The sequence below is a fragment of the Salvelinus alpinus genome, chromosome 25 (assembly GCF_045679555.1).
Source record: "Salvelinus alpinus chromosome 25, SLU_Salpinus.1, whole genome shotgun sequence".
Lineage (NCBI taxonomy): Eukaryota > Metazoa > Chordata > Actinopteri > Salmoniformes > Salmonidae > Salvelinus > Salvelinus alpinus.
This window is the reverse complement of record NC_092110.1, coordinates 17,135,533-17,163,338: the sequence shown is the minus strand read 5'-3', so window position 1 is coordinate 17,163,338 and position 27,806 is coordinate 17,135,533. Positions and strand designations below refer to the sequence as shown.

General features: G+C 44.5%; 1 protein-coding gene across 1 annotated transcript in view; it reads left to right on the top strand.

The window, feature by feature from the left end:
- syne2b (spectrin repeat containing, nuclear envelope 2b) overlaps positions 1-27,806 on the top strand; it is a 139,463-nt gene that overhangs the window by 108,728 nt on the left and 2,929 nt on the right. Inside the window, exons 98-122 of the mRNA XM_071365033.1 lie at positions 821-954; positions 1,045-1,249; positions 1,407-1,589; positions 1,688-1,807; positions 1,900-2,054; positions 2,220-2,367; positions 2,536-2,630; positions 2,865-3,096; positions 3,184-3,378; positions 5,120-5,224; positions 5,758-5,949; positions 8,761-8,919; positions 9,681-9,847; positions 19,365-19,527; positions 20,204-20,391; positions 20,608-20,758; positions 22,001-22,183; positions 22,921-23,058; positions 23,204-23,398; positions 23,631-23,937; positions 24,102-24,170; positions 24,681-24,811; positions 24,957-25,080; positions 25,275-25,486; positions 25,641-25,841. Of these exons, the coding sequence (XP_071221134.1) occupies positions 821-954; positions 1,045-1,249; positions 1,407-1,589; positions 1,688-1,807; positions 1,900-2,054; positions 2,220-2,367; positions 2,536-2,630; positions 2,865-3,096; positions 3,184-3,378; positions 5,120-5,224; positions 5,758-5,949; positions 8,761-8,919; positions 9,681-9,847; positions 19,365-19,527; positions 20,204-20,391; positions 20,608-20,758; positions 22,001-22,183; positions 22,921-23,058; positions 23,204-23,398; positions 23,631-23,937; positions 24,102-24,170; positions 24,681-24,811; positions 24,957-25,080; positions 25,275-25,486; positions 25,641-25,841 (4,152 nt within the window). The remainder of the gene's footprint in view (positions 1-820; positions 955-1,044; positions 1,250-1,406; positions 1,590-1,687; positions 1,808-1,899; positions 2,055-2,219; positions 2,368-2,535; positions 2,631-2,864; positions 3,097-3,183; positions 3,379-5,119; positions 5,225-5,757; positions 5,950-8,760; positions 8,920-9,680; positions 9,848-19,364; positions 19,528-20,203; positions 20,392-20,607; positions 20,759-22,000; positions 22,184-22,920; positions 23,059-23,203; positions 23,399-23,630; positions 23,938-24,101; positions 24,171-24,680; positions 24,812-24,956; positions 25,081-25,274; positions 25,487-25,640; positions 25,842-27,806) is intronic.

Below are 27,806 nucleotides of genomic sequence, written 5' to 3'. Positions count from 1 at the left end.
AAGCAAAGAGGCACTGAGTTTGAAGGTAGGCCTTGAAATACATCCACAGGTGCACCTCCAATTGATTCAAATGATGTCAATCAGCCAATCAGAAGCTTCTAAAGCCATGACATAATTTTCTGGAATTTTCCAAGCTGTTTAAAGGCACAGTCAACTTCATGTATGTATGTGATACAGTGAATTATAAGTGAAATAATCTGTTTGTAAACAATTGTTGTAAAAATGACTTGTGTCATGCACAAAGTAGATGTCCTAATCGATTTGCCAAAACTCTAGTTTGTTAACAAGAAATTTGTGGAGTGGTTGAAAAACAAGTTTTAATGACTCCAACCTAAGTGTATGTAAACTTCTGACTTCAACTGTATATACTGTATTTTATACCATCTATTGCATCTTGCCTATGCCGCTCGGTCATCGCTCATCCATATATTTATATTTACGTATTCTTATTCCATCCCTTTAGATTAGTATGTATTAGGAAGTTGTTGTGGAATTTTTAGATAACTTGTTAGACATTACTGCGCTGTCGGAACTAGAAGTACAAGCATTTCGCTACACTCTCATTAACATCAGCTAACCATGTGTATGTGACCAATAAAATGTGATTTGATTTGATTTATTAATGTCAAAATAACATGTAAAACAGGCAACCCTCCCACTTGTTTTGCTAAAATGGTGGGGTCCTGAATGGCGGTTCGCCACTGTTGATTTGTAACTGGGTATATGACCTCTGTCTTTTAACCTGTCATTGCACTGTTCGTGTTATAATACAGTTTATGAGCAGGTGATCACACTGTTGTGTATGTGTTCCTGTGTCTAGCTTCTAAGGAAAGAGACTGAGGGGTGTGACTCAGAATGGGACGGTCTGATCCACACTCTCTCCATCCTCAGGGACATGATCAGTCCTACTGCCACCTTCCTCATGTCAGAGCAACTGGATAGAGAGAGAACCAGGTCAGTGTAAACTACAATAAACACAAACACGCATATACACATGCACACGCACTTACACACACACTGAGTGGTCTTTCCTGGTCTTTCAAGGTGGAATAAGGTGAATCGTGAGCTGGAGAATAACCTGAATAGAACTCAGACACTGCTCCAGATCTGGGGGGCTTATGCCCGTCTCTCTGTACCTTTCTCCCAACGTCTGCAAACACTGAGGGGTGATGTCACAGCTCTGATGAACCAGCCACCTGGTCAGGACAACACTACACAGCTGGTTGCAGCCCAGATACAGGCCGTCCATGTAAGTGGGATATTGTGAAAGCTACATGGTAGAGGGAATATGCACATAGTTAATGAGTCGTATGAGAGTATAGATCAGACTGATCCTGAATCAGTTCTTGTGAGAACTCTGTCATCCTCGCTGCTGTATTTATCCCATTGCCCCTGCCCTGTCCCAGAGCCTGCGGGAGAGAACAGACAGTTTACAGACCGACCTGGAGGGGGTGCTAGAGGCCTCTAAGGAACTCAGTGGACGAGTGGAACCCTCGTCTGCCGTCTTCATCCAATCAGAGAGCCGTATGCTAACCCGTGGTGTCCTACATCTGAGCCAGTCACTGGCCGATAAGCTTGGGCATCTCCAGGTACTGTGTGGTAATATATGCCTTGTTGTTTTATAGCTACTTGTATGCCTTTATGCCTGATCCCTGACCATGTTATTAATGTGTTTATGTGTGTGCAGGAAGAGCATGAGCAGCTCCAGGAGTTTGAGAGTGTCTTGGCATCCCTTGAGAAACACCTTGAGGACTGGGAGGGGAGACTGAAAAGTGTAACCGTGCCTCCACAAATGTATATATCCAAGGTAGGCCAACACAAAACAGACCTCATGCTAAGTCAGACCTCTGTATTGAATACTGTATATCCAGAGACTGACTGTGGATCCATGTGTTCCAGATGGGTCTGCTGGAGCTGAGTGGTTTCTCTCCTGACCTGGACATACTGAATGAGCTGAGCTACAGGCTGACCCTCAGTGACCCTGCCACCCACAGACTACAGAGCCTCAACTGGAGTTGGGCTCAGGCCTCGGCCCGTGCTGTGGAGACCTACAGGTCAGTACAGTAGAAGTGCTTTACTGTCAGCGTGGTAACGTGAGAGACACTAACAGACAGAGTCTACCACAAATTAGTCAATAAAAGACTAAATCCTGGCTAAGCCCTACTATTACACTAGAAAACAGTATGGCAGGTTTAAAGTGTGTCTTGTTTGTGTGTCAGTGAGTTGCAGACAGAGTCACTGAGGCAACAGAGTTTTCAGGAGAAGTGTGAGAACTGGATGGACTTCCTACAGACGATGGAGGACAGCCTAGCAGTAGACCTGGCCAGCACCTACAGCGGCCTGAGAGAGCAGCTACGCACACACCAGGTGACAAACACACATACGCTCGCACGCTTACATCACACACATACACACGCACACATAGACTCAGGCACGCACGCACGCACTCACACACACACACACACACAGTATCTATTCAGTAACACTAACTAGGCCTGTGAATATGACAGTAATATTGTGATTCTGGTGTCTCAGAGGTTCCAGTTAGAGATGTCTATCGGTCATCAGATCCTGCACTCTGTCATCAATGATTCTCTACGTCTGCTGCAGAGGGGAGACGTGGATGATAGGTGAGGACAGGACAGAGATTCTCTGCTCACATGATCAATGTTAGTCTTTGTAAGAACTGTTGCACCATTGATGTTTATCCACCTCTATTAATGGGCGTCGTGGTCCTTTGACCATCAGCTGGTGATTAGTTACATGTTTTTGATCATTATCAATCATCGTCATTGATTTTAGCTTTCTGAGTTACTCTTTTAGTTGTATTCATTTTAATGCTGTTACCGTTCTCTGTCCCCCAGGAGTGACTTCATCCTGAAGCTGGCCCAGCTGAGGGAGCACTGGCAGGGGGCTGTTCAGAGGGCAGCTCAAAGGAGCTCCCTGGTGGAGGGGCTAGTCAAACACTGGCACCTCTACAGCCGCAGCCTCAGGAAGCTCCAGAGGTTCGTAGCAGATGCCCAGGCCCTCCTGCCCCCCACAGGGCCAGCCCACTGCAGCCTGCAGCAGCTCCGAAGCTCCCTCTACGACATGAAGGTAATAGGTTAGAGATTGATACAGCCAAGGGGAAGGGCAAGGGTTCATAAATGACAGTGCATTCCTTCTGTCTTCTGTGGCCTGTAGCACACGGAGCTGCTTTTCCAGAGGTACCAGTGCAGCTACATCCACACTCTGGAGCTGGGCCGTCAGCTCTTCTCCATGGGGGACGAACAGACTCAGGCACAGCTGCAGACCGAGCTGGCTACCCTGCAGGAGGACTGGGAGAACCTGCAAGGACTGCTGGAAAAGAGAAAGGACATAACAAACGCTATCATTCAGGTGCTCCTCTTGCCCCTCAGTCAGTGGGAGACAGCAGCTTGGGGAAGAGACTACTCAATCAGCTGACCTATAGGAAGATCATTATCTGTGGATCACATTTTAGTGGAATAGCATGTTTTAAGTGTATTTGTTTATAAAATGGTTGATTCAAATGATAGGTCAGAGTAAAGAGGATACCTTCGAATCAATAGAATTGAGTAAATTTCTGTCAGAGGCACAGGTTTACAATATAATGCAAGATCTTAGCTTAGCCTTGAAATGTCTGATGTGAAACAGGCATTCTCTACAGTCAGAGGTCTACTTTTAGAAATGCCTTATTATATTTGACCCCCTAACCCCCTACTGTGGTTACATTTCACCTTAAATGCCCATGTAGCAGTTTTGGGCCTGAAACACACAGATCAGCCCACTGACCTACAGTACATTCCTGGATCTTCTCTATAACAACTATCCACTCATCCAGGAGTCTGGCTTAGTCTAGCACTGATCTGGGTTTCTGGCAGTGTGGGATACTGACCGATTGACTGAGTTGATTACTGGTCAACTTTTTGTCAGAGGGAGTGCCTTAGTCAGCTTTCAGACTTGATAGATCATTCAGTCATGAGAAGGCTCTTTGACCCACAGCACTCAGTAGTTTTAAGGCTCTTTATGGCAGCGTGTGGTTCATGGAGGAAATATTTTCCCATTGAGTAGGCCTGTAATAGTGATTTGTCCCTTATCAGAGTGAGTGATCCTAGAAACAGATCCCCATATACACTACCGGTCAACATTTTTAGAACACCTACTCATTCAAGGGTTTTCTTTATTTTTTACTATTTTCTACATTGTAGAATAATAGTGAAGACATCAAAACTATAAAATAACACATCATGTAGTAACCACAGCGAGGCAGGGAGGAGGCAGACAGGCAGGGAGGAGGCAGACAGGCAGGGAGGAGGCAGACAGGCAGGGAGGAGGCAGACAGGCAGGGAGGAGGCAGACAGGCAGGGAGGAGGCAGACAGGCAGGGAGGAGGCAGACAGGCAGGGAGGAGGCAGACTGGCAGGGCGGAGGCAGACTGGCAGGGCGGAGGCAGACTGGCAGGGCGGAGGCAGACTGGCAGGGCGGAGGCAGACTGGCAGGGCGGAGGCAGACTGGCAGGGCGGAGGCAGACTGGCAGGGCGGAGGCAGACTGGCAGGGAGGAGGCAGACTGGCAGGGAGGAGGCAGACAGGGACGAGGCAGGCAGGCCTGGAGGAGGCAAGCATGCAGGCTTAGTGTAAGCCTGTCTGGGTATTAGAGCACTTGAACCCCTCCGGTCCCTGAGCTGTCAGGAGCACTAAGGTGGACATGGAGACCAGAACCTCTCCAACTGGGTAAACCTGCTTGTTTTTGACCCTGCTGTTCCTCGGGCATTACCTAGAGATACTCTACGAAGGGCTGAGGCATGAGATATGTTGATGTTTCACTGACCTGAATTGACACCTGGCCTCTCCTTCTGTGGGAGGTCTCATGTGTCTGTTCTTAGAAACCTTAACCCGCTCTCCCCTTTTGTCTGCTGTTTGGCCAAGTCTTTCTTTGCTTTGATAAAATCCAATAGATTACATCAATTCCATTTTCATCCACCCTTAAAATGGAGGCACAAAAAATTATTTTCAATGCTAAAAACAGAAATGCTCCTCTTAACTTCTACTAACCTTCTCAACTGCTCCTTCAACTAGAGTATATCTACATCTATTTACATGACTACCTTTCTACTCTCAGAACTGGGAGCGCTGTGAGGCCAGACTATCCGATAGCATGCAGCAGCTGGACACCATGCAGACCGGACTGAAGCAGTCGATCCCAGAACATGACAGTGAGCTCCAAGTTACAGATCACTGAAACTCACTGAGGTAAGTGGTAAACACAGTTGTTTCCAAATGTCTCGACCCTTTCACCCAGTGTGTGAATACATAGGGCAGAATGGAGGAGGACAAAGTTAGGAACAAAAGAGTCCTTTTGGTGTTCATGTGGTAATTTGTTTTGTTTTATCAAAGTTTTATTGTTAGTTATTTATTGTGTGCATTGTGCAGTAGAAGCTGATGAGACTTCAGTCCTTAGACTGGGAAGTCATTAGTTGGCCCACTAAAGCACATCTAAAACAGATAAAGTATCAGTCAGAACACAAGAGCAGAGCCAAGTTAGTAACATGTTTGGCTTTTCAATCTCTTATGGCCCATCATGGGTTTATCCCCTCCCCCCTCCTCCCTCCTTCTGTCCTGGTCTGCTGCGGCCCTTAATCCTCTCCTGGGGCGGGGAGAAAAAGAGAGAGAGAAAGAGAGGCAGAGCAGAGGGAAGGGGCAGGACAGAGAGAGAGAGAGAGAGGGCGCGTGGCGTGGACTGGAGTGGAGGGGGCCTGACGGGACAGTTTGTTGGTGCTGTGTTATGGTATGCAGGAGGCTGAGAACTCACTGGATGACTGGGCTGAGAGCCTGACTGAACTTGCCAACATGAAGACGGACCTGTCCCAGTACATCATTGCTGACGACGTGCTGCTACTCCAGGAGCAGGTGGAGCACCTCCACTGTCAATGGGAGGAACTCTGCCTCAAGGTAGGGGACATGGCTGGCTGGGGCTGGGGAGACGGCTGGGCTCTGGGCTAGACTGGCTGCAGGCTCAAGACTCACTCGGCTGAGTGTGTTTAGTGGGAAGGCAGTAGCCAAACAGTCCCTGTGTGTGAATGTTTGTGTTGGGACAGCAGCTGCCGTAGTGACAAAGAAAAATAAAAAGTTGGTTTTAGAAAAAGTTGGTTGGCATGAATGTCCAGATAACTAAATGCAGAAACTCAATTTCTTAATCCAATCAGTAGTTGCTTTGCAAGGGAAACAAGCTGTCATCTGACTCTGATTTGATTACTCTTTTGATTATTTAAAAAAATATATAACCCAGTTGGTAGTGAAATTTTCTGAAATATTATTGTATAATTGTTTTATTATGGTATGGTCAACCATAGAATGAAAACCAAGTTTGGTGGATATGTGCTGGAGCCTGAGCTTTGGGGTTTCTGGGGTAGAGACATACAGGTTTGAGTGTTTGGGGGAGATGGCTATGTGGGAATGGGGGGCCAGATGGTGATGGAGAAATTAGTTTAGGCTTCAGGAAGCAGGCCCTTTGTATTGGAAATCAGCCTGTCGTCAGGCTAGGGCCGTTGCTATGGCTATTCTAAGGCTTTCACTTCAACCGGGTGAGTAAAAAAAAACAGATTCAATGTTTTCAGGCTTAAATGACAAAATGAGTACAGTTTTGACAACTTTACTGATGGAATTTTTTATTTGATTTCAAGGGGAGTGTTGACTCCTGTGCCTGGTGCTCATCCCAAAATCTGTCACATGGGAACACGATGCAGCAGTCAGCTGAAGGGTGTTGCTTACACCTCTCCTAATGTTCCTCCACACCATCCACCATGTCTATCTCTCAGAATTGTGTACCCATCAGACTGACTCTGTTAGACTCACATTCAGTCTGGCGAGTGGCGGAAAATTAACATGAAGTCTTTGGGAAGGTGTTTTTATTAGTGTAAGTGAATGTAGATCAAGAGAAAACTGATTTATTTTGCATTTGTTTTTGATAAATGGTGAATAAGCACATGATGTTCATAGCAGATGGAGTCCTTCTTACCTTTCACTGTCTTGGCCTAACTTTGGGTTAACTCTTTCTGTGCTGCTGTGGCAACTCTGCCTGAGTACAAGATACACTATATATACAAAAGTATGTGGACACCCCTTCAAATTAGTGGATTCGGCTATTTCAGCTACACCCGTTTCTGACAGGTTTATAAAATCAAGCACACCTCCATGCAATCTCCATAGACAAACATTGGCAGTAGAATGGCCTTACTGAAGAGCTCAGTGACTTTCAACGTGGCACCGTCATAGGATGTTCGTCACATTTCTGCCCTGCTAGATCAACTGATCAACTGTTATTGTGAAGTGGAAATGTCTAGGAGCAACTACTGCTCAGCTGCGAAGTGGTAGGCCACACAAGCTCAGAATGGGACCGCCGAGTGCTAAAGCGCGTAATACGTAAAAATCGTCTGTCCTCGGTTACAACACTCACTACCGAGTTCCAAACTGCCTCTGGAAGCAACGTCAGCACAAGAACTGTTCGACGGGAGCTTCATGAAATGGGTTTCCATGGCCGAGCACAGAAGCCTAAGATCACCATGTTCAATGTCATGCGTTGGCTAGAGTGGTGTAAAGCTCGCCGCCATTGGACTCTGGAGCAGTGGAAACGCATTCTCTGGAGGGATGAATCACGCTTCACCATCTGGCAGTCCGACAGACTAATCTTGGTTTGGCAGATGCCAGGAGAATGCTATCTACCTAAATGCATAGTGCCAACTGTAAAGTTTGGTGGAGGAGGAATAATGATCTGGGGCTGTGAAGGGAAATCTTAACAATGACATTCTAGACGATTCTGTGCTTCCAACTTTGTGGCAACGGTTTGGGAAAGGCCCTTTCCTGTTTCAACATGACAATGTCCACGTGCACAAAGCGACGTCCATACAGAAATGGTTTGTCGAGATCGGTATGGAAGAACTTGACTAGCCTTCACGCTCTGACCTCAACCCCATAGAACACCTTTCGGATGAATTGGAACGCCGACTGCGAGCCAAGCCTAATCGCCCAATATCAGTGCCCGACCTCACTAATGCTATTGTGGCTGAATGGAAGCAAGTCCCCGCAGCAATGTTCCAGCATCTAGTGGAAAGCCTTCCCAGAAGAGTGGAGTCTGTTATAGCAGCAAGGGGGGACCAACTCCATATTAATGCCCATGATTTTGGAATGAGATGTTCAACGAGCAGGTGTCCACATACTTTTGGTCATGTAGTGTAGATGATATTGGTTTCTTTTATTTGTGAGCATAGGACTACACCTGCCTGTTATTTGGGTGGTGAAGTGAGGTGGCATCGTCGTGAAGTACTCATAATCACGGCAGCCATTAATAGTGTGAACCTGTTTCTCACGCGCCACAACAAATCCTTCTCTCTCGTGTCACACAGAGTAGTACGAACAGACTTAATTTTGCCATGCAATGAAGTACAGTTCTACTCAAGTCCTGGTTGAAGAGAAATCATACCTGTCTGTGTGAATGCTCCATATCTTTGTGTCATCATTATTTATCATTACATCATTACTAACTTGAAGGAAACTTTGGTGAAGCAATTGAACTGGTTTCCCTGACATTCCCTTGGCAATCTTACTGTCACTGTTATTTAGTCTGGAGAAACACTTGCAGAATCCATGCCTACCCAACTCACTATTTAACCATATACTAGATATGATAACAGTTATCTATGGTATACTGACCATCTATTATTGCCCATTAAGCATATATTGTCCATATTCTGTGTTTCCTTTAAGGTCTCCCTACGCAAACAGGAGATAGCAGACCGTCTCAATGCATGGATCATCTTTAATGAGAAAAACAAGGAGCTTTGTGAATGGCTGACGCAGATGGAAAACAAAGTGGCACACAATGCCGACATCAGCATCGAGGAGATGGTGGAGAAGCTGAAGAAGGTAGGGGGGCCATGCTGCTTGGCTCACGAGGGGGGTCCTGAGTCTCTGTGATTCAAATATAATCAAAACAGTTTGAACAGTTTCACTCCCTTTGCTGTATAGCTTAGTCAGAGTTATCTAAATCAAGTTTAGGTCAAAATGATGAAAACTTTAAAGTTGAATTGGATTATTAGAACAATAAACCGGCCTGGCACTGTGGAACGTAAACAGTGATTAATTTATCTATTGTCATTTAGATTAGATTTAACCAACAGCCAGAGTTCAACGGTTAGACTTTTAAACATATCCAGACTGGTTTCTATCACTCCACTGATTGGCTCCCCCTCAACAGCCGATCAAAGTCCACCGTATGAAAGTAGGGAAGTAAACAGAGAAAGTAGCTCTCTACAGACAGGAGATAGAGTGGTGGGGATGTTCTGTCTTCTGAAGGAGGAGACCAAGAGAAGGAGGGAGGGATGCAAAGTTTTCAATGTGCTGTGAATTACCCTGCCAGTGAATGGAACGGCAGCTGTTTTAATCTCTGCAGCAGGGCCGCTTGGAGGGAGGTGGATGTCACACTTTGTTGACTGGACAATATTGGACTTTTTAAAACATTGATACCATAATACATGCTATTGGGGGAAATGTCCTCCTATAGAATACCATCATTCACAAAACCTTTCGACCCACACTCACTTACCCTCTCCCTCTCATACAAACATTAATTTGACACAACACGTGCACTCATTCAGATACTCATTCCCATTCTGTGTGACTCCTAGGACTGTATGGAGGAGATCAACCTCTTCAGTGAGAATAAAACCCACCTGAAGCTGCTTGGAGAGCAGCTCATCACCGCTAGCAACAAGACCAAGGAGACCGAGGTCAACGACAAGCTGAAGGACATCAATGACCGCTGGCAGCACCTGTTTGACCACATAGAGACCAGGTAAGACCACAGTTGGACCTTTACAACTCTCTGCCCACAATATTAGCTTGGTTAGGGCATATCGAGTACATAGTATATCAGTCTTGCAAATGGATTGATTTCTCTTTGTCATTCAAAACAACACAGAGGATGTATTACAACAACGCGTCATTGTAAGACCGCTGTCAGAACTGGTTCTACCACTAGGGTTGGGTGAGGACAGGGCAGGGTAGAACAGCTGCTGCTGCTGCAATGTTCCAAGCTTTGAGATTATAACAGGGAAAGCTTCAGAGAGCCATCACAGGGATAATATTATTAATCCAGAAACATTAATCCCAATCCAACACAGAGTGGAATGAAGAGAACTGCTGAAATACCAGCATGATGCAATTATTGATGATACATGCGTGTCTCGGAAAGCAGTAAACACATGATCCATTGAGAGGAATATCAAGGCGGATAAAAAGAACACCATAGGACTAATGAGATTGAAAAAAATATGTTCTAATCTAATGCATCAGGGAGGACTGGTGTATTATGAGACTATGATGCTATTCCAAGTGTAGTCTTCTTGTAACGATTCACCTTGCGCCTGATGAACACTAGGCTTGTCAGGGTGTTGTCTGCAGTGTGCAGGGGGTTAAAACTGTGTCCTCCTTAATGTGTTTTCTTTTTCCACTAACAAGATTTATTTCTGAGATGGCGATCATTAGGTGAAGTGTTTCGAACTCTGGTCACTGATGCGGCCTTGTTTTCTCTGGGCATCATCGGTATAATGATGTCTGCAGTCTTCTTTGCTGCAGCCTGTTTACAAGCCTCTGCTAGAATATTTTTAAGAGACTTTTGAGTCATTCTCATCATCCAAGCTTTTTGCATTGCATGTTAGTTAGTAGCATTCATTCAATTGCTATTCATTATTGAGGGTAGCATATAGTGCACTGGCATTAGATCTCCAGAGAGAATAGGTTATTCAATCTAACATTCTGGCGTCATTGCTGTTGTTCACAGGCAGGCACTACCCCCCACCCCCAAGTGGATAATTGGAAACTCAGAGGCCCCACTTGTCAGAGAGAGCCAGCTGACCTGCTCTTCAGTGGAATGTTTTTACTCTGGCCACGGGGGCCAGATATACAGAGTCACTGCGAAGGGGAGGAAGGGGGATGACTTATCCTCCATGAGAATGAGGGATTTAGCTGGGCCATATGGTGGCTGTTCTTGGCTCTCTCTAACATGGTGTCCAGCTGCCTTGTCTTTCTCTCACTAACAGGAGTCTGCCTGCATAGCAACAACAGGCAGAGGGAGGAGTTTCTGTTTGAGTGATATTCTGGACTTGTCTATGGCCATGTGGACCAAGGGACCGAGTGAGGGTTCTCTCTGTGAATGACAGGGAGCCTAAAGTTTGAGGTCTTTAGGATTGCGGGTAGGTATAGGATGGAATAACACAGAGAATGCAGGGCAGTCTGTCCAGCCCACTAACACACTGTCCTTTAAGCCAACCTTGCATGGATGTTTTATCCTGTTAATGAGCTAGTTAGTCCATTCTGCCACTTAGTAGTGGTCCATGTGGCGCTATGCAAAGGAATATGTGGACCCCTAGTTTAGCCTACATATTCCGCCACTATTCCAGAGACATGGTGTAAAAGTTGGGATTAAATTATTCCGTCTTAGAGCACATGAGGACAGGATTTGGGCCTCAGTCTCCATGGTTGTTTTGTAGCTGTAACCCTCTGTAAGAAGATAAGCGTGAGGAATGTCTACCTGTTGCACTTGAACAAGCTGCTTAACGCGATGTGGAAACCATTTAGCCTGTTGCTTGTTGCTATGTCTCTGCCCTGAGTTCCCTCTCACGACATGTACATGGCAGTGTGTATGGCAGTCAGCCAACGGTTACAATTATATATTATTGTGTGTGCTCCGCTCACTCTACTTAGGTTCAAGAGAAAAATATCAAGTTTGTTCTGTGAACATAAACTCTTAATTTCTAGTACAAACATACCTAATTACCTTCTAGTTTTATCAAAGGAGTTTCCCCATACTAAGGCTTTCATTTGACCACAACAAGAGGGGAAGGCTACAATTGGATTTGTGTGTCGTATAGACTAGAGCACTAAGGCTACAATTGGCTTTGTGTGTTGGGGGGAAAAGTTAGAGGGCTACAATTGGCTTTAGATCAGTAGGTAAGTGAGAGAGAGGGAGGTGAAAGAGAGATACAGGGTAATAAGAGAGAGAGATAAAGAGGGCGAGGTAAAGAGGGAGGGGAGATGACGGGATAGCCCCGGGCCCTCAACTAGCCTCCTCACGGCCCGTTCAGCCAGGACGTCCTGTCAGCTCCACTTCCCATCGTCTCAGGTCATCCCATGATGCACTATAATCCTGTGTACAGGTGGTACTCAACCTTCCCTCACCAAGACCAGAGCATGCCATCATTGCAATAGCATACATGTGTATAGCATTTCACAATTTCAGTCAAAGTCTAATCCTAAAGTCTTCAATGATGCCTACACTGTAGATCTATTGCATTATTAAGCAATGAGTGCTCTTAAATCTGCTATGTGTTGCTCATCGACCTCATAAAGGGGATTTGAATCATCCTTCATTTTATCATGCTTACAACAGGAAGTGTTGTAACTGATTTGATTTGGAGGTTGACAGTTCATGTTGGCCTATCATAGGGTCCTGAAATGATGTGTCACCTATTTGGATGAGTGCTTATTACAGACGGGACATTTCAGAGTGGTGATGAGTGAGGACCGTGCCTCAGCCTGTGCCTGGGCGGACCCAGTGCAGTGTGATATGGAAGATTAGTGAAAGTTTACTTGGTGAAGATTAGATGCGCTGACACTGGCTCAGGCTCACCGGTTGCCTTTGTCCCCCAAAACAAACTGGGTGCTCCGTCACCCTGCCCAGCAGCTGCCGTCTGCTGACACAAGGCATTGTGTCATCCATAGGGCCCGTAGCCCCAGCTTCCCCTACCCAAGGCCCCCAAGGCCCCCGCACTCCTCACCATTGTCTGAGCGAGGGGCGTGTGAGGCAGATGTTTTGTTGAAACAACCCCCTCTACGCCAGGAGTCAGCTCAGTGCTCACACATCGACTTCCTTTGTTTACCAAGTCTGAAGAGACAGGGATTTGAGTTATATCTGTTTTTCTTTGCTGTAAGTACAGGATTCAGCATGTTTTATTCAGTGTTTGAGTACGGCTGTTAAAAAAGCACTTCTTTGGCCATTCGTCTCCCCTTTATGGTTGAAGTTCCTGTAGCCATGGCGATGCAGTATATCTCAAAGAACTTCGGCATCAGGTTGCCAGCTCAGTTGCCATGGTGATTGGTTGAGTTCAGACAAGGGGGTGCAAAATAGAGTTGTCTGTCTGAGGGTGTGTGTCGGGTGTGTGTGTGTGTGTGTGTGTGTGTGTGTGTGTGTGTGTGTGTGTGTGTGTGTGTGTGTGTGTGTGTGTGTGTGTGTGTGTGTGTGTGTGTGTGTGTGTGTGTGTGTGTGTGTGTGTGTGTGTGTGTGTGTGTGTGTGTGGAGAAGGGGGTAGTCTGGTGATAATAATAGGTATTGAGTCATAGATTGGATTACTGTTCAGCACTCATATTTTATTGAACCATAGCAAGTTTCTTAGCATAACAGACTCATGAGCCATCATAAAGGTGACAGCATGCAACATACTCAGACAGTGGGTAACTGAAGTGAATTTTTTCTAAACTTTTGTGGGAGAGACACAGTTACACAGTAACATACTTAACATGCCACAGGGATTTGTCTCTTATCTCATTACAAAGTGAATGTAAGACTTAATGTTGCATAGGATTCCTCCGAGACAGAGACATCTGTCTTATGACAGATGAAAGGCTTACCCTGACTTTTCTATGTAAATTGGTGTCACTAGATATTTCAAGAGTTGCTGGGTATTGCTCTATGCTGTTCTTTGTATGGTGTCTTTAATTGCTTGGGTGAATGACATATATACTGTAGGTGGGAGTTAAGCAGTGTTTCCTGGCAGGCAGCACTGGGTCTCTGGTCTTGCCCTTGTTGACAGTTGGGCGACTGCAGCCCAAGATGCCCACCTGTCAGTGTGGTGGCAGTAACAGTAGTAGTAACAGTAATAGTAACAGTAACAGTAGCAGTAACAGTAACAGCAATAGTAACGGTAACAGAAACAGTAACAGTAACAGTAGTAGTAATAGTAACAGTAACAGTAACAGTAGTAGTAACAGTAACAGTAGTAGTAACAGTAACAGTAGTAGTAACAGTAACAGTAGTAGTAACAGTAACAGTAGTAGTAACAGTAACAGTAATAGTAACGGTAACAGAAACAGTAACATTAACAGTAGTAGTAATAGTAACAGTAACAGTAACAGTAGTAGTAACAGTAACAGTAGTAGTAACAGTAACAGTAGTAGTAACAGTAACAGTAGTAGTAACAGTAACAGTAGTAGTAACAGTAACAGTAATAGTAACGGTAACAGAAACAGTAACATTAACAGTAGTAGTAATAGTAACAGTAGTAGTAACAGTAACAGTAATAGTAATGGTAACAGAAACAGTAACATTAACAGTAACAGTAGTAGTAACAGTAACAGTAGTAGTAACAGTAACAGTAGTAGTAACAGTAACAGTAGTAGTAACAGTAACAGTAGTAGTAACAGTAACAGTAATAGTAACAGTAACATAAACAGTAACATTAACAGTAGTAGTAATAGTAACAGTAACAGTAACAGTAGTAGTAACAGTAACAGTAATAGTAACGGTAACAGAAACAGTAACATTAACAGTAGTAGTAACAGTAGTAGTAACAGTAGTAGTAACAGTAACAGTAGTAGTAACGGTAACAGAAACAGTAGTAGTAATAGTAACAGTAGTAGTAACAGTAACAGTAGTAGTAACAGTAACAGTAGTAGTAACAGTAACAGTAATAGTAACGGTAACAGAAACAGTAACAGTAGTAGTAACAGTAACAGTAGTAGTAACAGTAACAGTAGTAGTACTAACAGTAACAGTAGTAGTAACATTACCAGTAACAGTAACAGACACAGAAACAGTAACAGTAGTAGTAACAGTAACAGTAGTAACAGTAACAGTGACAGTAGTAATACCAGTAACAGTAGTAACAGTAACAGCGGTAGTAACAGTAACATAAACAGTAACAGTAGTAGTAGTAGTAACAGTAACAGTAGTAGTAGTAACAGTGACAGTAGTAGTAAGTGTAACAGTAGTAGTAGTAACATGAGTAGTAGTAGTAGTAACAATAACAGTAGTAGTAGTAACATGAACAGTAGTAGTAACAGTAGTAATGACAGTAGTAGTAACAGTAACAGTAGTAGTCGTAACAGTAACAGTAGTAGTAACAGTAACAGAAACAGAAACAGTAACAGTAGTAACAGTAGTAGTAACAGTAGTAACAGTAGCAGTAGTAGTAGTGACAGTAACAGTAGTAGTAGTAACAGTAACAGTAGTAGTAACAGAAACAGAAACAGTAACAGAAACAGTAACAGTAGTAGTAACAGTAGTAGTAACAGTAGTAACAGTAGCAGTAGTAGTAACAGTAACAGTAGTAGTAACAGTAGTAGTAGTAGTAACAGTAACAGTAGTAGTAGCAACAGTGGTAGTCGTAGTAGTAACAGTAGTAGTAGTAACAGTAACAGTAACAGTAGTAGTAACAGTAACAGTAACAGTAGTAGTAACAGTAACAGTAGTAGTAGTAACAGTAACAGTAGTAGTAGTAACAGTGACAGTAACAGTAGTAGTAGTAACAGTAACAGTAGTAGTAGTAACAGTAACAGTAGTAGTAACAGTAGTAGCAGTAGTAGTAACAGTAGTAGTAGTAGTAACAGTAACAGTAGTAGTAGTAACAGTAACAGTAGTAACAGTAGTAGTAACAGTAACAGAAACAGTAACATTCGTAGTAACAGTAACAGTAGTAACAGTAGTAACAGTAACAGTAACAGTAGTAACAGTAACAGTAACAGTAGTAACAGTAACAGTAGTAGTAGTAACAGTAGTAGTAGTAGTAACAGTAGTAGTAGCAACAGTGGTCGTCGTAGTAGTAACAGTGGTAACAGTAGTAGTAGTAGTAACAGTAACAGTAGTAGTAGTAACAGTAACAGTAGTAACAGTAACAGTAGTAACAGTAACAGTAGTAGTAGTAACAGTAGTAGTAGTAGTAACAGTAACAGTAACAGTAACAGTAGTAGTAGTAACAGTAACAGTAGTAGTAGTAACAGTAACAGTAGTAGTAGTAGTAACAGTAGTAACAGTAACAGTAGTAGTAGTGGTAACAGTAACAGTAGTAACAGTAACAGTAGTAGTAGTAGTAGTAGTAACAGTAGTAACAGTCACAGTAGTAGTAGTAACAGTAACAGTAGTAGTAACAGTAAAGGTAGTAGTAATAACAGTGACAATAACAGTAGTGGTAGTAACAGTAGCAGTAGTAGTAGTAACAGTAACAGTAGTAGTAGTACCGGTAGTAGTTGTAACAGTAACAGTAGTAACAGTAACAGTAGTAGTAGTAGTAGTAAAAGTGACAGTAACAGCAGTAGTAGTAACAGTAACAGTAGTAACAGTAACAGCAGTAGTAGTAACAGTAACAGTAGTAGTAGTAACATTAACAGTAGTAGTAGTAACAGTCACAGTAGTAGTAAAAGTAACAGTAGTAACATTAACAGTAACAGTAGTAACAGTAACAGTAGTAACAGTAGCAGTAGTGACAGTAACCGTAGTAACAGTAATAGTAGTAACAGTAACAGCAGTAACAGTAGCAGTAGTAACAGTAACAGTAGTAGTAGTAACAGTAACAGTAACAGTAGTAACAGTAACAGTAGTAGTAGTAGTAACAGTGGTAGTAGTAATAGTAACAGTAGTAGTAGTAACAGTAACAACAGTAGTAGTAACAGTAGTAGTAGTGACAGTAACAGTAACAGTAACAGTAGTAGTAGTAACAGTAACAGTAGTAGTAGTAGTAGTGGTGGTGACAGGAGCAGTAGTAGTAGTAGTAGTAACAGTAACAGTAGAAGTAGTAACAGTGGTAGTAGTAGTGGTAACAGTAGTACCAGTAACAGTAGTGGTAGTAACAGTAACAGTAGTACCAGTAACAGTAGTGGTAGTAACAGTAACAGTAGTACCAGTAACAGTAGTGGTAGTAACAGTAACAGTAGTAGTAGTAACAGTAACAGTAATAGTAGCAACAGTAACAGTAGTAGTAGCAACAGTAACAGTAGTAGTAGTGACAGTAACAGTAATAGTAGCAACAGTAACAGTAACAGTAGTAACAGTGGTAGTAGTAACAGTTACAGTGGTAGTAGTAACAGTAACAGTAGTAGTAGTAGTAGTAATAGTACCAGTAACAGTAGTAACAGTAGTAGTAGTAACAGTGGTAGTAGTACTAGTAGTAGTAACAGTAACAGTAGTAGTAGCAACAGTAACAGTAAAGGTAGTAGTAGTAACAGTGACAGTAGTAGTAGTAACAGTAACAGTAAAAGTAGTAACAGTAACAGTGGTAGTAGCAGGCCTCGGCCCTGTAATCCCCTCAGTGCTGGACTAATCTCCAGGCAGGTACCAGGACTCAGGGCTGTCCCTCAGGTATACTGACCTCCCACCAGCCCCCCCGCCCCCATCAGCCCACCCCCACAGTCCACTGACACCTTGAACAATGGCTGCTGCCCTGCCAGCTGGAGGCCTAGCTCATAACTTACTGGATGTATGTGTATAATGAGTTGTTTTGGCAGATGCTCCCATCTACAGCCAATTACAGAGCCAGTACGGTGGTATCATGTCTGTGCAACAAAAACAGATACTTTTTTTTATATAAAGGAATAAATTACTTACCTGTGTGTGTGTGTGTGTGTGTGTGTGTGTGTGTGTGTGTGTGTGTGTGTGTGTGTGTGTGTGTGTGTGTGTGTGTGTGTGTGTGTGTGTGTGTGTGTGATATGTAAGTACATTTCCCTGTGCCCGTGCATATTGCTGAGGAGAGGCGCTGGTCTAGTCTGGTCCAGCGTGGCTGAGGGAGGGGGGAGGGGACAGGCTGACTGCGGAGAGTATGAGGCAGGCAGAGCGGGGGGAAGCGCTTGCTAACGGGTGAACCGCCGTGGAGTAGCCTCCTCACTAGCCCAGCCGTAAGTACCTTTCTCTCCCTAATCTCCCAGCCCTCACGCCTCTACACACAGCAAGCATGGGACTCAATAGGTGGCTGGGTTAAAGAGGAGTGGAAAAGGGTGTTGTGTTGTGTCTGTGTGAGAGTGAGAGAGAGAGGGAGGGAGAGATGGAGAGCGAGAATGAGGGGGGATGGGCTGTGCTTTGTCAGTGCATGCAAGTAGCAGCCACAGCCGCAGCTTTTGCCATTCAGACTCAGCGTGATGGCTAACACAAACCTGGCTCATTGTGTATTTTTGCATGGTGTCAGTGTATGTTTATTTGCCATTAATGTTCAGACAGAGTTGTCCGTAGCTCCAGTCTGTCTCAGTATGGTGCATGTTATTCATTCAGTCTCTCCTCCACTACCAGGCATCATCCTCAGGTACACAGAACCTTAATCCACCCCAGCCTGCAGCAGTATTTTCTGGATGCCTCAGTGATGAACACAATTACTCAGCCAAAAATAGACACACAACAACACTGTAGAATTGGAGTCTGTACCTTGTCTATGCGGGTGGAATGACAACAGTTATGAGCAAGCCTGATAGCATCATGTTTCTGGTTTTTCTCTTGTGTTGCATCAGATCTCTGGTTTGCTAGTCAGGTTACAAGCACCGGTCGGGCACCTTGCATTACATTGGTGGTGTCTCATAGCTGAGGGAGTAAGTGGATATCTCTCTGGACCGTATAATGAAGAGTCCAGCCAGTGGTCAAGCTGTGTAGTTGACATGTCACATGACAGTGGAATGCTCTTCATGCATTGTGTCACCTCCTGCAGAGGAATGCACTGATTTAGGTCATTGACCAGTGAGTGGAAATGGAATCGCAGTGTAGTGCTCTACATTTTTGGCAGACGTCATTCAGAGGACCGTGCTGATATAGGTCATGCTCTAATGTAGGGATGGACAACTGGCGGCCCCCCTTTTGTAAGCCAAGATTATACAAGTGTCAAAACTCTATTGGAGGGATGTGACATCATTCTTCCATGAGAAATCCGTCATTTGGTGTTTTGTTGATGGTGGTGGAAAATGCTGTCTCAGGCACCGCAACAGAATCTCCCATAAGCGGTCGATTGGGTTGAGATCTGGTGGCCTGCCCAGTATTTTTATACATGACTAAAGATTGATGGGATGTTAATTGCTTAATTAACTCAGGAACCACACCTGTGTGGAAGCACCTGCTTTTAATATACTTTGTATCCCTTGTTTACTCAAGTGTTCCATTATTTAGGCGGTTACAGTGTATCTGGTTTCAATGTCATTGCTTGGGAGGGATTGTAAATAGGTGAAGAATTGTGCCATTGATGACTAACAGGATGAAGAAACTTCCTGATTTCACTGATTTGATTGGTCGATTTATTTATTTATTGATTCATTGATTGACTGACTAACTGATTAGATTGACTCCCCAGGGTGAGGAAGCTAAAGGAGACGCTGGTGACAGTGCAGCAGCTGGATAAGAACATGAGCAACCTGCGTACGTGGCTGTCACGGATCGAGGCCGAGCTGGCCAAGCCCGTGGTCTACAGCGTCTGCCACAGTGATGAGATCCAGAGGAAGCTGGCTGAGCAGCAGGTGGGTACCAGGGGCCAGGTGTCAGACACTCCATACACTAACCACAAACCACCATTCAGGACAGGCTGTTTAACATTAACTGCATATGTTTAATTTATATAGTCTCTGTGGGTCAGAAAGCTGAGGGGAGGAATGTAGAGTGAAATATATTTTTTTACACTTTTGAATGTGGTATGCTGTATTGGAGTCCCAGCGGGTTACAGAGAGCAGGAACTGTTAGGAGACATGCTATCACACCAGTGGGGGGAGATGTGCTGTAATGAAGCTACTGTAGGTTTCCGAGAGCTAAGAATGCAGGTGGAAATGGACTTTAGCCTTAATAGTCCTGCTTCCCGCTTCCTACGCATGTTCTTTGGGAACAGTGTAATGGAGCCGTGCTTCATAGAGAAGGAAAAACAGTCTCCTGCTGCTCCTGAGAAAGGGCTATTCTGGTCATTACAGAGAGTGAGGGAACACTCAGATGCATTTGGAAATGACACTTACATTGCCGTGCTCTCCAGGCCTCCAGGTTTGGCCAGGGCAACGCCAGATTCCAGAGAACAAACCGCAGCTTCTGAAAGATTCTATTGTTCTGACAGGAGATGTGTTGTGGAGGTTGAGGACTTACTTCAAAAGCAATGGGTGTTATTCAGGTGTATCTAAACAGTTAACTATATCTTCCTGTGTCTGTATGCAGGATTTGCAGCGGGACATTGAGCAGCACACGGAGGGCGTAGCGTCAGTTCTGACTCTCTGTGATGTTCTTCTCCACGATGCTGACGCCTGTGGGAGCGACACAGAGAACGACTCCATCCAACAGACCACCCGCAGCTTGGACCGCCGCTGGAGGAACATCTGTGCCATGTCCATGGAGAGGAGGATGAGGTGAGGCATGAACTCACACACACACACACACATACACACACACACATACAGTACACACACACACACACACACACACACATACAGTACACACACACACACACACACACAAACACACAAACACAGAAACACAGAAACACAGAAACAAATGAACGACTGTCAAAAAGGTAGCCCCTTATATATAGCTTATAAATTCTTTCTACAACCTCTTCCTTTTAGGATTGAGGAAACATGGCGACTGTGGTGTAAGTTCCTAGATGACTACTCCCGCTTTGAGGACTGGCTGAGGACAGCTGAGCGCACTGCGGCCAACCCTGTCTCGGCGGATGTCCTCTATACCAGCGCCAAGGAGGAACTCAAGAAGTTTGAGGTCAGCAAAAACACCCATTGATGACCTATGAGCCCTCACACCAAAACATTCTCGACACATCTGCCACTGTACTTTTGAGAAAGCTTTTGGTCAGAGTATTCATTCTGTTTACGAGTAGTCAGGTTCTCATGTGGTGACTAGAGACAATTACCCTTCGGCCTTCCGTGTTTGTATGGATTACTAACAGAGATTAGGCTGGTTAATCTGGGCTCTGCTGAAGCCCTCTCTTTTTCTTGAGAGCAACCAGAATAGCTGTATGACACTATTATTTACCAAATATGATTGTCTTGCTCTTACAGTATGTTTCCATGGCTGAAATTACGTTATAACCTGATGAAGACAGCTTGGCTGTCGAAACGTTGGTTATTAAATTATTCCGTCTGAGCTACTAGAGTGTGCGGCTCTCTCTTTCATTTTCAAGTGTTCTACTCCGCTAGCCAGCACCTCGCCTAAACAGGTGTGTGTTTCTTTTGCCTCCAGATTGACCATGGTTGATATTGTAACGGCTGTCGCTCTCCTCATCCTCGGATGAGGTGAGGAGAGAAGGATCCTCAGACCAAAACGCAGGCTTTGGGAAATAAGCCATCTTTATTATAAATTACGATGGCACACGAAACGAAACAAAACACTTTCCAAACTACAAAATAACAAAATGACGTTGACGAGACCTGAACATAAACTTACATAACTAAACATAAACTTACGTACAGGTAACAGACGACATCGAAACGAAACGAACAACCGAAACAATCCCGTATGGTGTAAGACATAACACAGACACAGGAGACAATCACCCACAACGAACACTGTGACAACGCCTACCTAAATATGACTCTTAATTAGAGGAACGCCAAACACCTGCCTCTAATTAAGAGCCATACCAGGTAACCCAAAACCAACACAGAAACAGAAAACATAGAATGCCCACCCAACCTCACGTCCTGACCAACTAACACACAAAAACTAACAGAAATAGGTCAGGAACGTGACAGATATTGAACATTTAATTGACATAATCGTGCATGTAATTGTTGAACTATATCGAATAGAGGAATCAATATTTGCGTTGATTACATGTATTCACCGGGAAGCGTTGCCATGTTTTTCATCTATTCTTAGACTCTAGAGTGCAGAACACAACATGTTTCTCCATTCAACATCAATCACTCTTAAAATATATTTGATGTCAGTCTTAACCCAGACCTATCTCCCTGCCCCCCTACTCCCTGATTCCACCCCCAGGCTTTCCAGAGGCAGGTCCATGAGAGGCTGACCCAGCTAGAGCTGGTCAACAAGCAGTATCGCCGTCTGGCCAGAGAGAACCGCACCGACGCCTCCAGCAAACTCAAGGTCATGGTTCACGAGGGCAACCAGCGCTGGGACAGCCTGCAGAAGAGGGTGGCCGCCGTTCTCCGTAGACTCAAGGTGAGAGGGTCAGATGTCAGGGGATAGGGGTTAAGGGTGAGAGGAGTTATCAATATTTCCTCACTGAATCAGTTACCCTAAGGTCAACATCTGAAATTCTGGTGGGTAAGGTCAAGTCAGAATGGGAATGTGAACAGATTGGGGTTATTCAAGAGTCACGTAAAAACACGCTCTATCTTATAGTGCTGATGTGTAAGGTCACCAGTGTGCTATTTTAGGTTCTGAGTGTAGATGTGAGTAGTGATCTGAGTGATGCGTTAGCTCAGCATCAGCTCTAAGCCTGCTGTATTTAGGTCACCTCTCTGATGGTGAAAAAGCAAGGACAGTCACGTTGCCAAGCAGCTGTTTCCATTGTGGCATGTGGCTGGAGCCAGATGGAGAATCTTTTTTTAAAGAAGCATCTGATTAGGGACCTTCACTTCTGTCGCCCTCTGCCCCTTCCCCACATTGCCTGGACAGAGCAGCTAAATTCTCTCTCTATAGGATATTTCCATATATGCTATGAATATACTTTCTCCTTTGCCAAGAATAAATCCGTTATTCCACATTAGATTGAATGAACTTGCTTTCAATCTAGTTCAATATCAATGCTGATGAATTCTGATTTTGAAATAACAATGCACTGTTATTTCCTATGCTGATTAGTGCTGGTTTTACAAATCACTCAATTTTAGTGATATACCATATCTCTACTAAATGATCTGAATGTTAATCTTCTATTCGGTTGTCTCCTGCAGCACTTTACCTCTCAGAGGGAAGACTTTGAGGGCACACGGGAGGGTATCCTGGTCTGGCTCACTGAGATGGACCTGCAGCTAACCAACGTCGAGCACTTCTCAGAGAGCGACATCGAGGACAAGATGAGGCAGCTCAATGTACGTTGACTCCCACTGGCCACTATAGTCTATCCATCTTCCTTTCCTTTTCCTCTATTCAACTATTGATACGATGTGTTTCTGCTTAATGTTTGGCTGGCGGGTTGAGAGCTGATCTCTCTCTCTCTGGTCTCCCCTCCCTCAGGGCTTCCAGCAGGAGATCACTCTGAACACCAATAAGATCGATGCTCTGATCGTGTTTGGGGAGAACCTGATCCAGAAGAGTGCTCCTCTGGACGCCGTGCTGATAGAGGATGAGCTGGAGGAGCTGCACTCCTACTGCCAGGAGGTGTTTGGCAGGGTGGCCCGCTTCCACCACCGCCTCATCAACAGACGCCCGGTCAGTGGGCTGCATCTCCTTTCACCGCAACACTATGACACACTCTAGCTCACCTCATTTAACAGTCAAATAGTCATATAACTCCAGTCTGTGAAACTGTGGATATGAATCCATTTCATTCCTGGACAATTACACTTACAAACAAGATGCTTTTTAGGAAAGTATAATTGGAAATGCTATGCATCTACACAGTATGACTGAAGGTTGGTATCCCTACCTCTTTCTCCCTCAGGTTCTGGAGGAGGAGCGGGACCTGTCTGACCACGACACAGATCTGGAGGACTCAGCGGAGCTGGCTGGAAGTTCCTGGGGGGAGGAAGACGAAGAGGAAAAGGAGGAGGATGAGTCCCGAGTGACGGGCGAGTCATTGGGACGGCAGGCCGTGTGCCGTCTCTTGGCCCCCCCTCTGGAGTGTTCGGGGCGAGAGACCCCAGTCAGCGTGGACTCTATCCCCCTGGAGTGGGATCACACTGTGGACGTGGGGGGATCTTCATCCCATGAGGATGAGGAGGATGCTACCTACTATAGCGCCATGTCAGGTAATGACCACTGATAGACTTCTCTAGTCTCCTGTACCTGGCTTTGTCTCAGTCTTTGTTACCAGGTGAATGAACATGAATGAAGAAGAGTGTGCGGAAGAGAGCCATTCTATCCATAGTGGTCTAAGAGAAGAGTACCTATTGACACCCTTCTTTTTTTGCAGATGTAGAAATCACTGAGAGCTCAGAGTCCTTTGTTAAGGCAACTGCCAAAGCATTGAGAGCAGTCTCGGGTAGGCACTCTGCCTCCTGTCCTGCATGTGTCTGAACTGCTGTGTGGTTATCATGGCCGGGCATGACCCTCCCCATCCCAATATCTCAGCTCTGATATCCCCCTTCCCCTGGACATACAGGCCTACAGATTGGTTTTGTACATTATTGGATGTTAATAACACTGTCCCACCACAGGCCTTGACCATGACTTGACCACAACCACCTGCATCTGTATATCTTCATACACACCACTGCATGATTATACATCACTGGATTTAATGATGGTATTTGTAGATTCACTATTTGATTACTGAGTGTTCTGCTGCATGTAGTCAGTTGTCATGGCATACTCATGGCATCTCCTTTGGTCGAGTGTGCATGTACATTTGGTTAAAAAAAAAATCTGTGTTTTCAGCATAAGTGAATCTCAAAGTGGCCATAGGGGAGCCCAACTGCCCATAACCACTCAGTGAACCTAGAACCATCTTGCCCTAGTCTGACTTGCTTCCTCCTCTTGTTCCCCATCCCAGTGAAGTCGGTGACAGACCCCCCCAGCTGGCACTCCCCTGAGCCACAGGAGAGGAAACATGTTCCCAGGGACATCATCCTGGGCTCCTCTCCCACCCACATCACCAGCACCCCCTTTCACCAGCAGGGCTATGTAAGTCACCATACAGTCTGCCTGTTATTTCTCAAAACACAAATTAAACTGTATATACAGTAACATCATTGGATAAAGACATAACTGTTAGTTGATGATAGTGATGATAGGTAGTGACATTGGCATGTCTGTGTCCGTGGGCCAGGTCAAGCTGATGTCAGAGTGCAGTGGCAGTATCGACAGTGTGAAGAGGGTCAAACTGATCTTAAATGACGAGGAGCTGGAGGACCAAGGCCTCACCACGTTAACCACCGCAGACAAACAGACTGGTAGGTGTCATTGATAACACACACTGATCTACAGCCATTTATATTCTGTCTGCTATATTTATATCTGCTAGCCTGGTCCCAGATCTGTTTGTTTTGTGTTGCAAAGTTTGGAAAGACAGCACAAACAGAGCTGGGACTAGGCCTTACATCTGCCACAATGGCCTTTATAACCATTGTGACCTGTTGTTGTGCAGGTGTGATCGAGCGCTGGGAGCTGCTGCAGGCCCAGGCCCTCAGTGACGAGCTGTGCATCAAACAGGACCTGCAGCAGTGGCAGAAGCTGAACGCTGACCTCAGTGAGATCACTTCCTGGCTGGGCCATGTGCTGCCAGAGCTAGAGAGGCTGCAGAGGCTGGCCCCGGCTACCAGCATCCGAGACATGGAGGGCAACATCAGGAGACTCAAGGTGAGGGCCCAAGTATGATACAGGTCCTGTGACGCCAGTGGAGCAACAATAGACAAAAAGTAGGGATTTTATTTCATTAGTAAAAGAGATGAATGTGAAACATTCTTTGATTTATGGACAAACAAGAAACACTATTTTCCTCTTCTCTGTCCAGGAGATGCAGAAGACGTTCAACAGCTACAAGTCTCTGATGATCTCCATCAACCTGAGTGGGCAGGACTTCCAGTGTGGGGACAGTGCTGAGCTGCAGGAGCTGCAGGAGGGCCTGAGGACAGCCAATCACAGCTGGACACAAGCCTGCGTCGGCCTGGAGAGCTGGGAAGAACGACTGCAGAGCGCACTCATGCAGTGCCAGGTGAGGGAAACAACTCGATACGATACACTCTGAGGTCAAATCTCAAATGATACCGTATTCCCCATCGTACACTACGCATATAGAAATGAAAATCAGTAGATAGTACTGACGTCATCCACATATTCCTATGGAATACTCCTAATGGAGCATGAAGTATTTGAAGCACGCCATATTGCTGAATGGGGCTGAATCAAATATATTTATAACTAACCTGTCGTTTACACTGCTAGCAAATGAAGCATAGTGGGCATAACAAGCAAGGAAGTGGGCAAAGCCAAGCACGAGCTAGCAGGATCCCAACTACCTCATCCCCATATTGTTATTTATTTATTTCTTGCTCCTTTGCATCCCAGTATCTCTACTTGCACATTCATCTTCTGCACATCTATCACTCCAGTGTTTAATTGCTCAATTGTAATTACTTCGCCACTATGGCCTATTTTATTGCCTTACCTCCCTAATCTTACCTCATTTGCACACACTGTATATATATATTTCTTCCTATTGTGTTATTGACTGTAAGTTTGTTTATTCCATGTGTAACTCTGTGTTGTTGTTTGTGTCGCACTGCCTTGCTTTATCTTGGCCAGGTCGCAGTTGTAAATGAGAACTTGTTCTCAACTGGCCTAACTGGGTAATTAAAGGTGAAATAAATAAATAAATAAAAATATTGGCGCATTTTAGCGTGTTTTAGCATGCAATTCGACCCTGCACTCCTTTTAAACAATGTTTTTTTTTTACTTTGGCAAAGCTTCAAGTCTATAAAACTTTGTTTATAAAATATTCTAGTTTTGGGAACAGAAAAACATATTGAGATCGGATGTTTCATCGATGAGAGAATTGGCAGAATGTTGGCCCAGTTCTATCCTCTCCCACTACCCGCAGCTGGACTTCCTCTCACTACCATATTTGGTGGTGAGAAAATGTTCTAAACGAATGCTTCAGCCTTATAGCCCCTGTGACGAGTCTGGGTTACTCTTTCTGTCTGTGGCTGAATAGCACCAAAAAAATTGCTAACGATTGTGGTGAAAGTAGTCGTAACTAGCAAAGGATCATGGTCGATGTAGTTGTTTTCATCTTGCCTGAGAATTTCAACCGGGAGCCTCCTCGTTGCCTGTGATTGATCTCTGTCAGAATGACAAATGATACATAGGTATTTCTATTGTCCAGATGGGTTAGGGCAGTGTGCAGTGTGGTTGCGATTGCATCGTCTGTGGACCTATTGGGGCGGTAAGCAAATTGGAGTGGGTCTAGGGTGTCAGGTAGGGTGGAGGTGATATGATCCTTGACAAGTCTCTCAAAGCAAAGTGTTTAGAAACATTCTATTGTTATGTACAATAAAAGTGACTCCAAAATGACACAATACATTATTACCAGTAATTTAATCTGAAACACAATCAAAGCAAACAGCAAATGCATCCAACAAGTTTGTAGAGTCACAAGCTTGATGTAATCATTGCGTGCTAGGAATATGGGACCAAATACTACACTTTTGACTACTTTAATACACCTATAAGTGAATTTGTCCCAAAACTTTTTGTCCCCTTAAATGGGATGACTATGTACAAAAAAAGAGATGTAAATTCTAGACGGTTTACCCGATATAGATGAAAATACACTCAAATTAAAGCTGACAGTCTGCGCTTTAACCTCATAGTTGTTGTATCATTTCTAATCCAAAGTGCTGGAGTACAGCGAGCCAAAACAACAGAACATTTGTCACTATCCCAATACTTTTGGAGCTCAACGGGTGTCTAAAACATTTTATTTGGCCGTTCTGGCAATCGTAATTTACATAGGCTTTCTAGGACACACCAGGGCTTTTGGCACCGCTAGTCAGAGCTCGTGACTTCACATTCCAGACCAAACACTGAGGGCATGGCACTACGTCCTATGGCTCGGGTCAAACGGAGCACACTATGTAGGGAATTGGATGTAATTTAAGACACACAATAAAAAATGGAT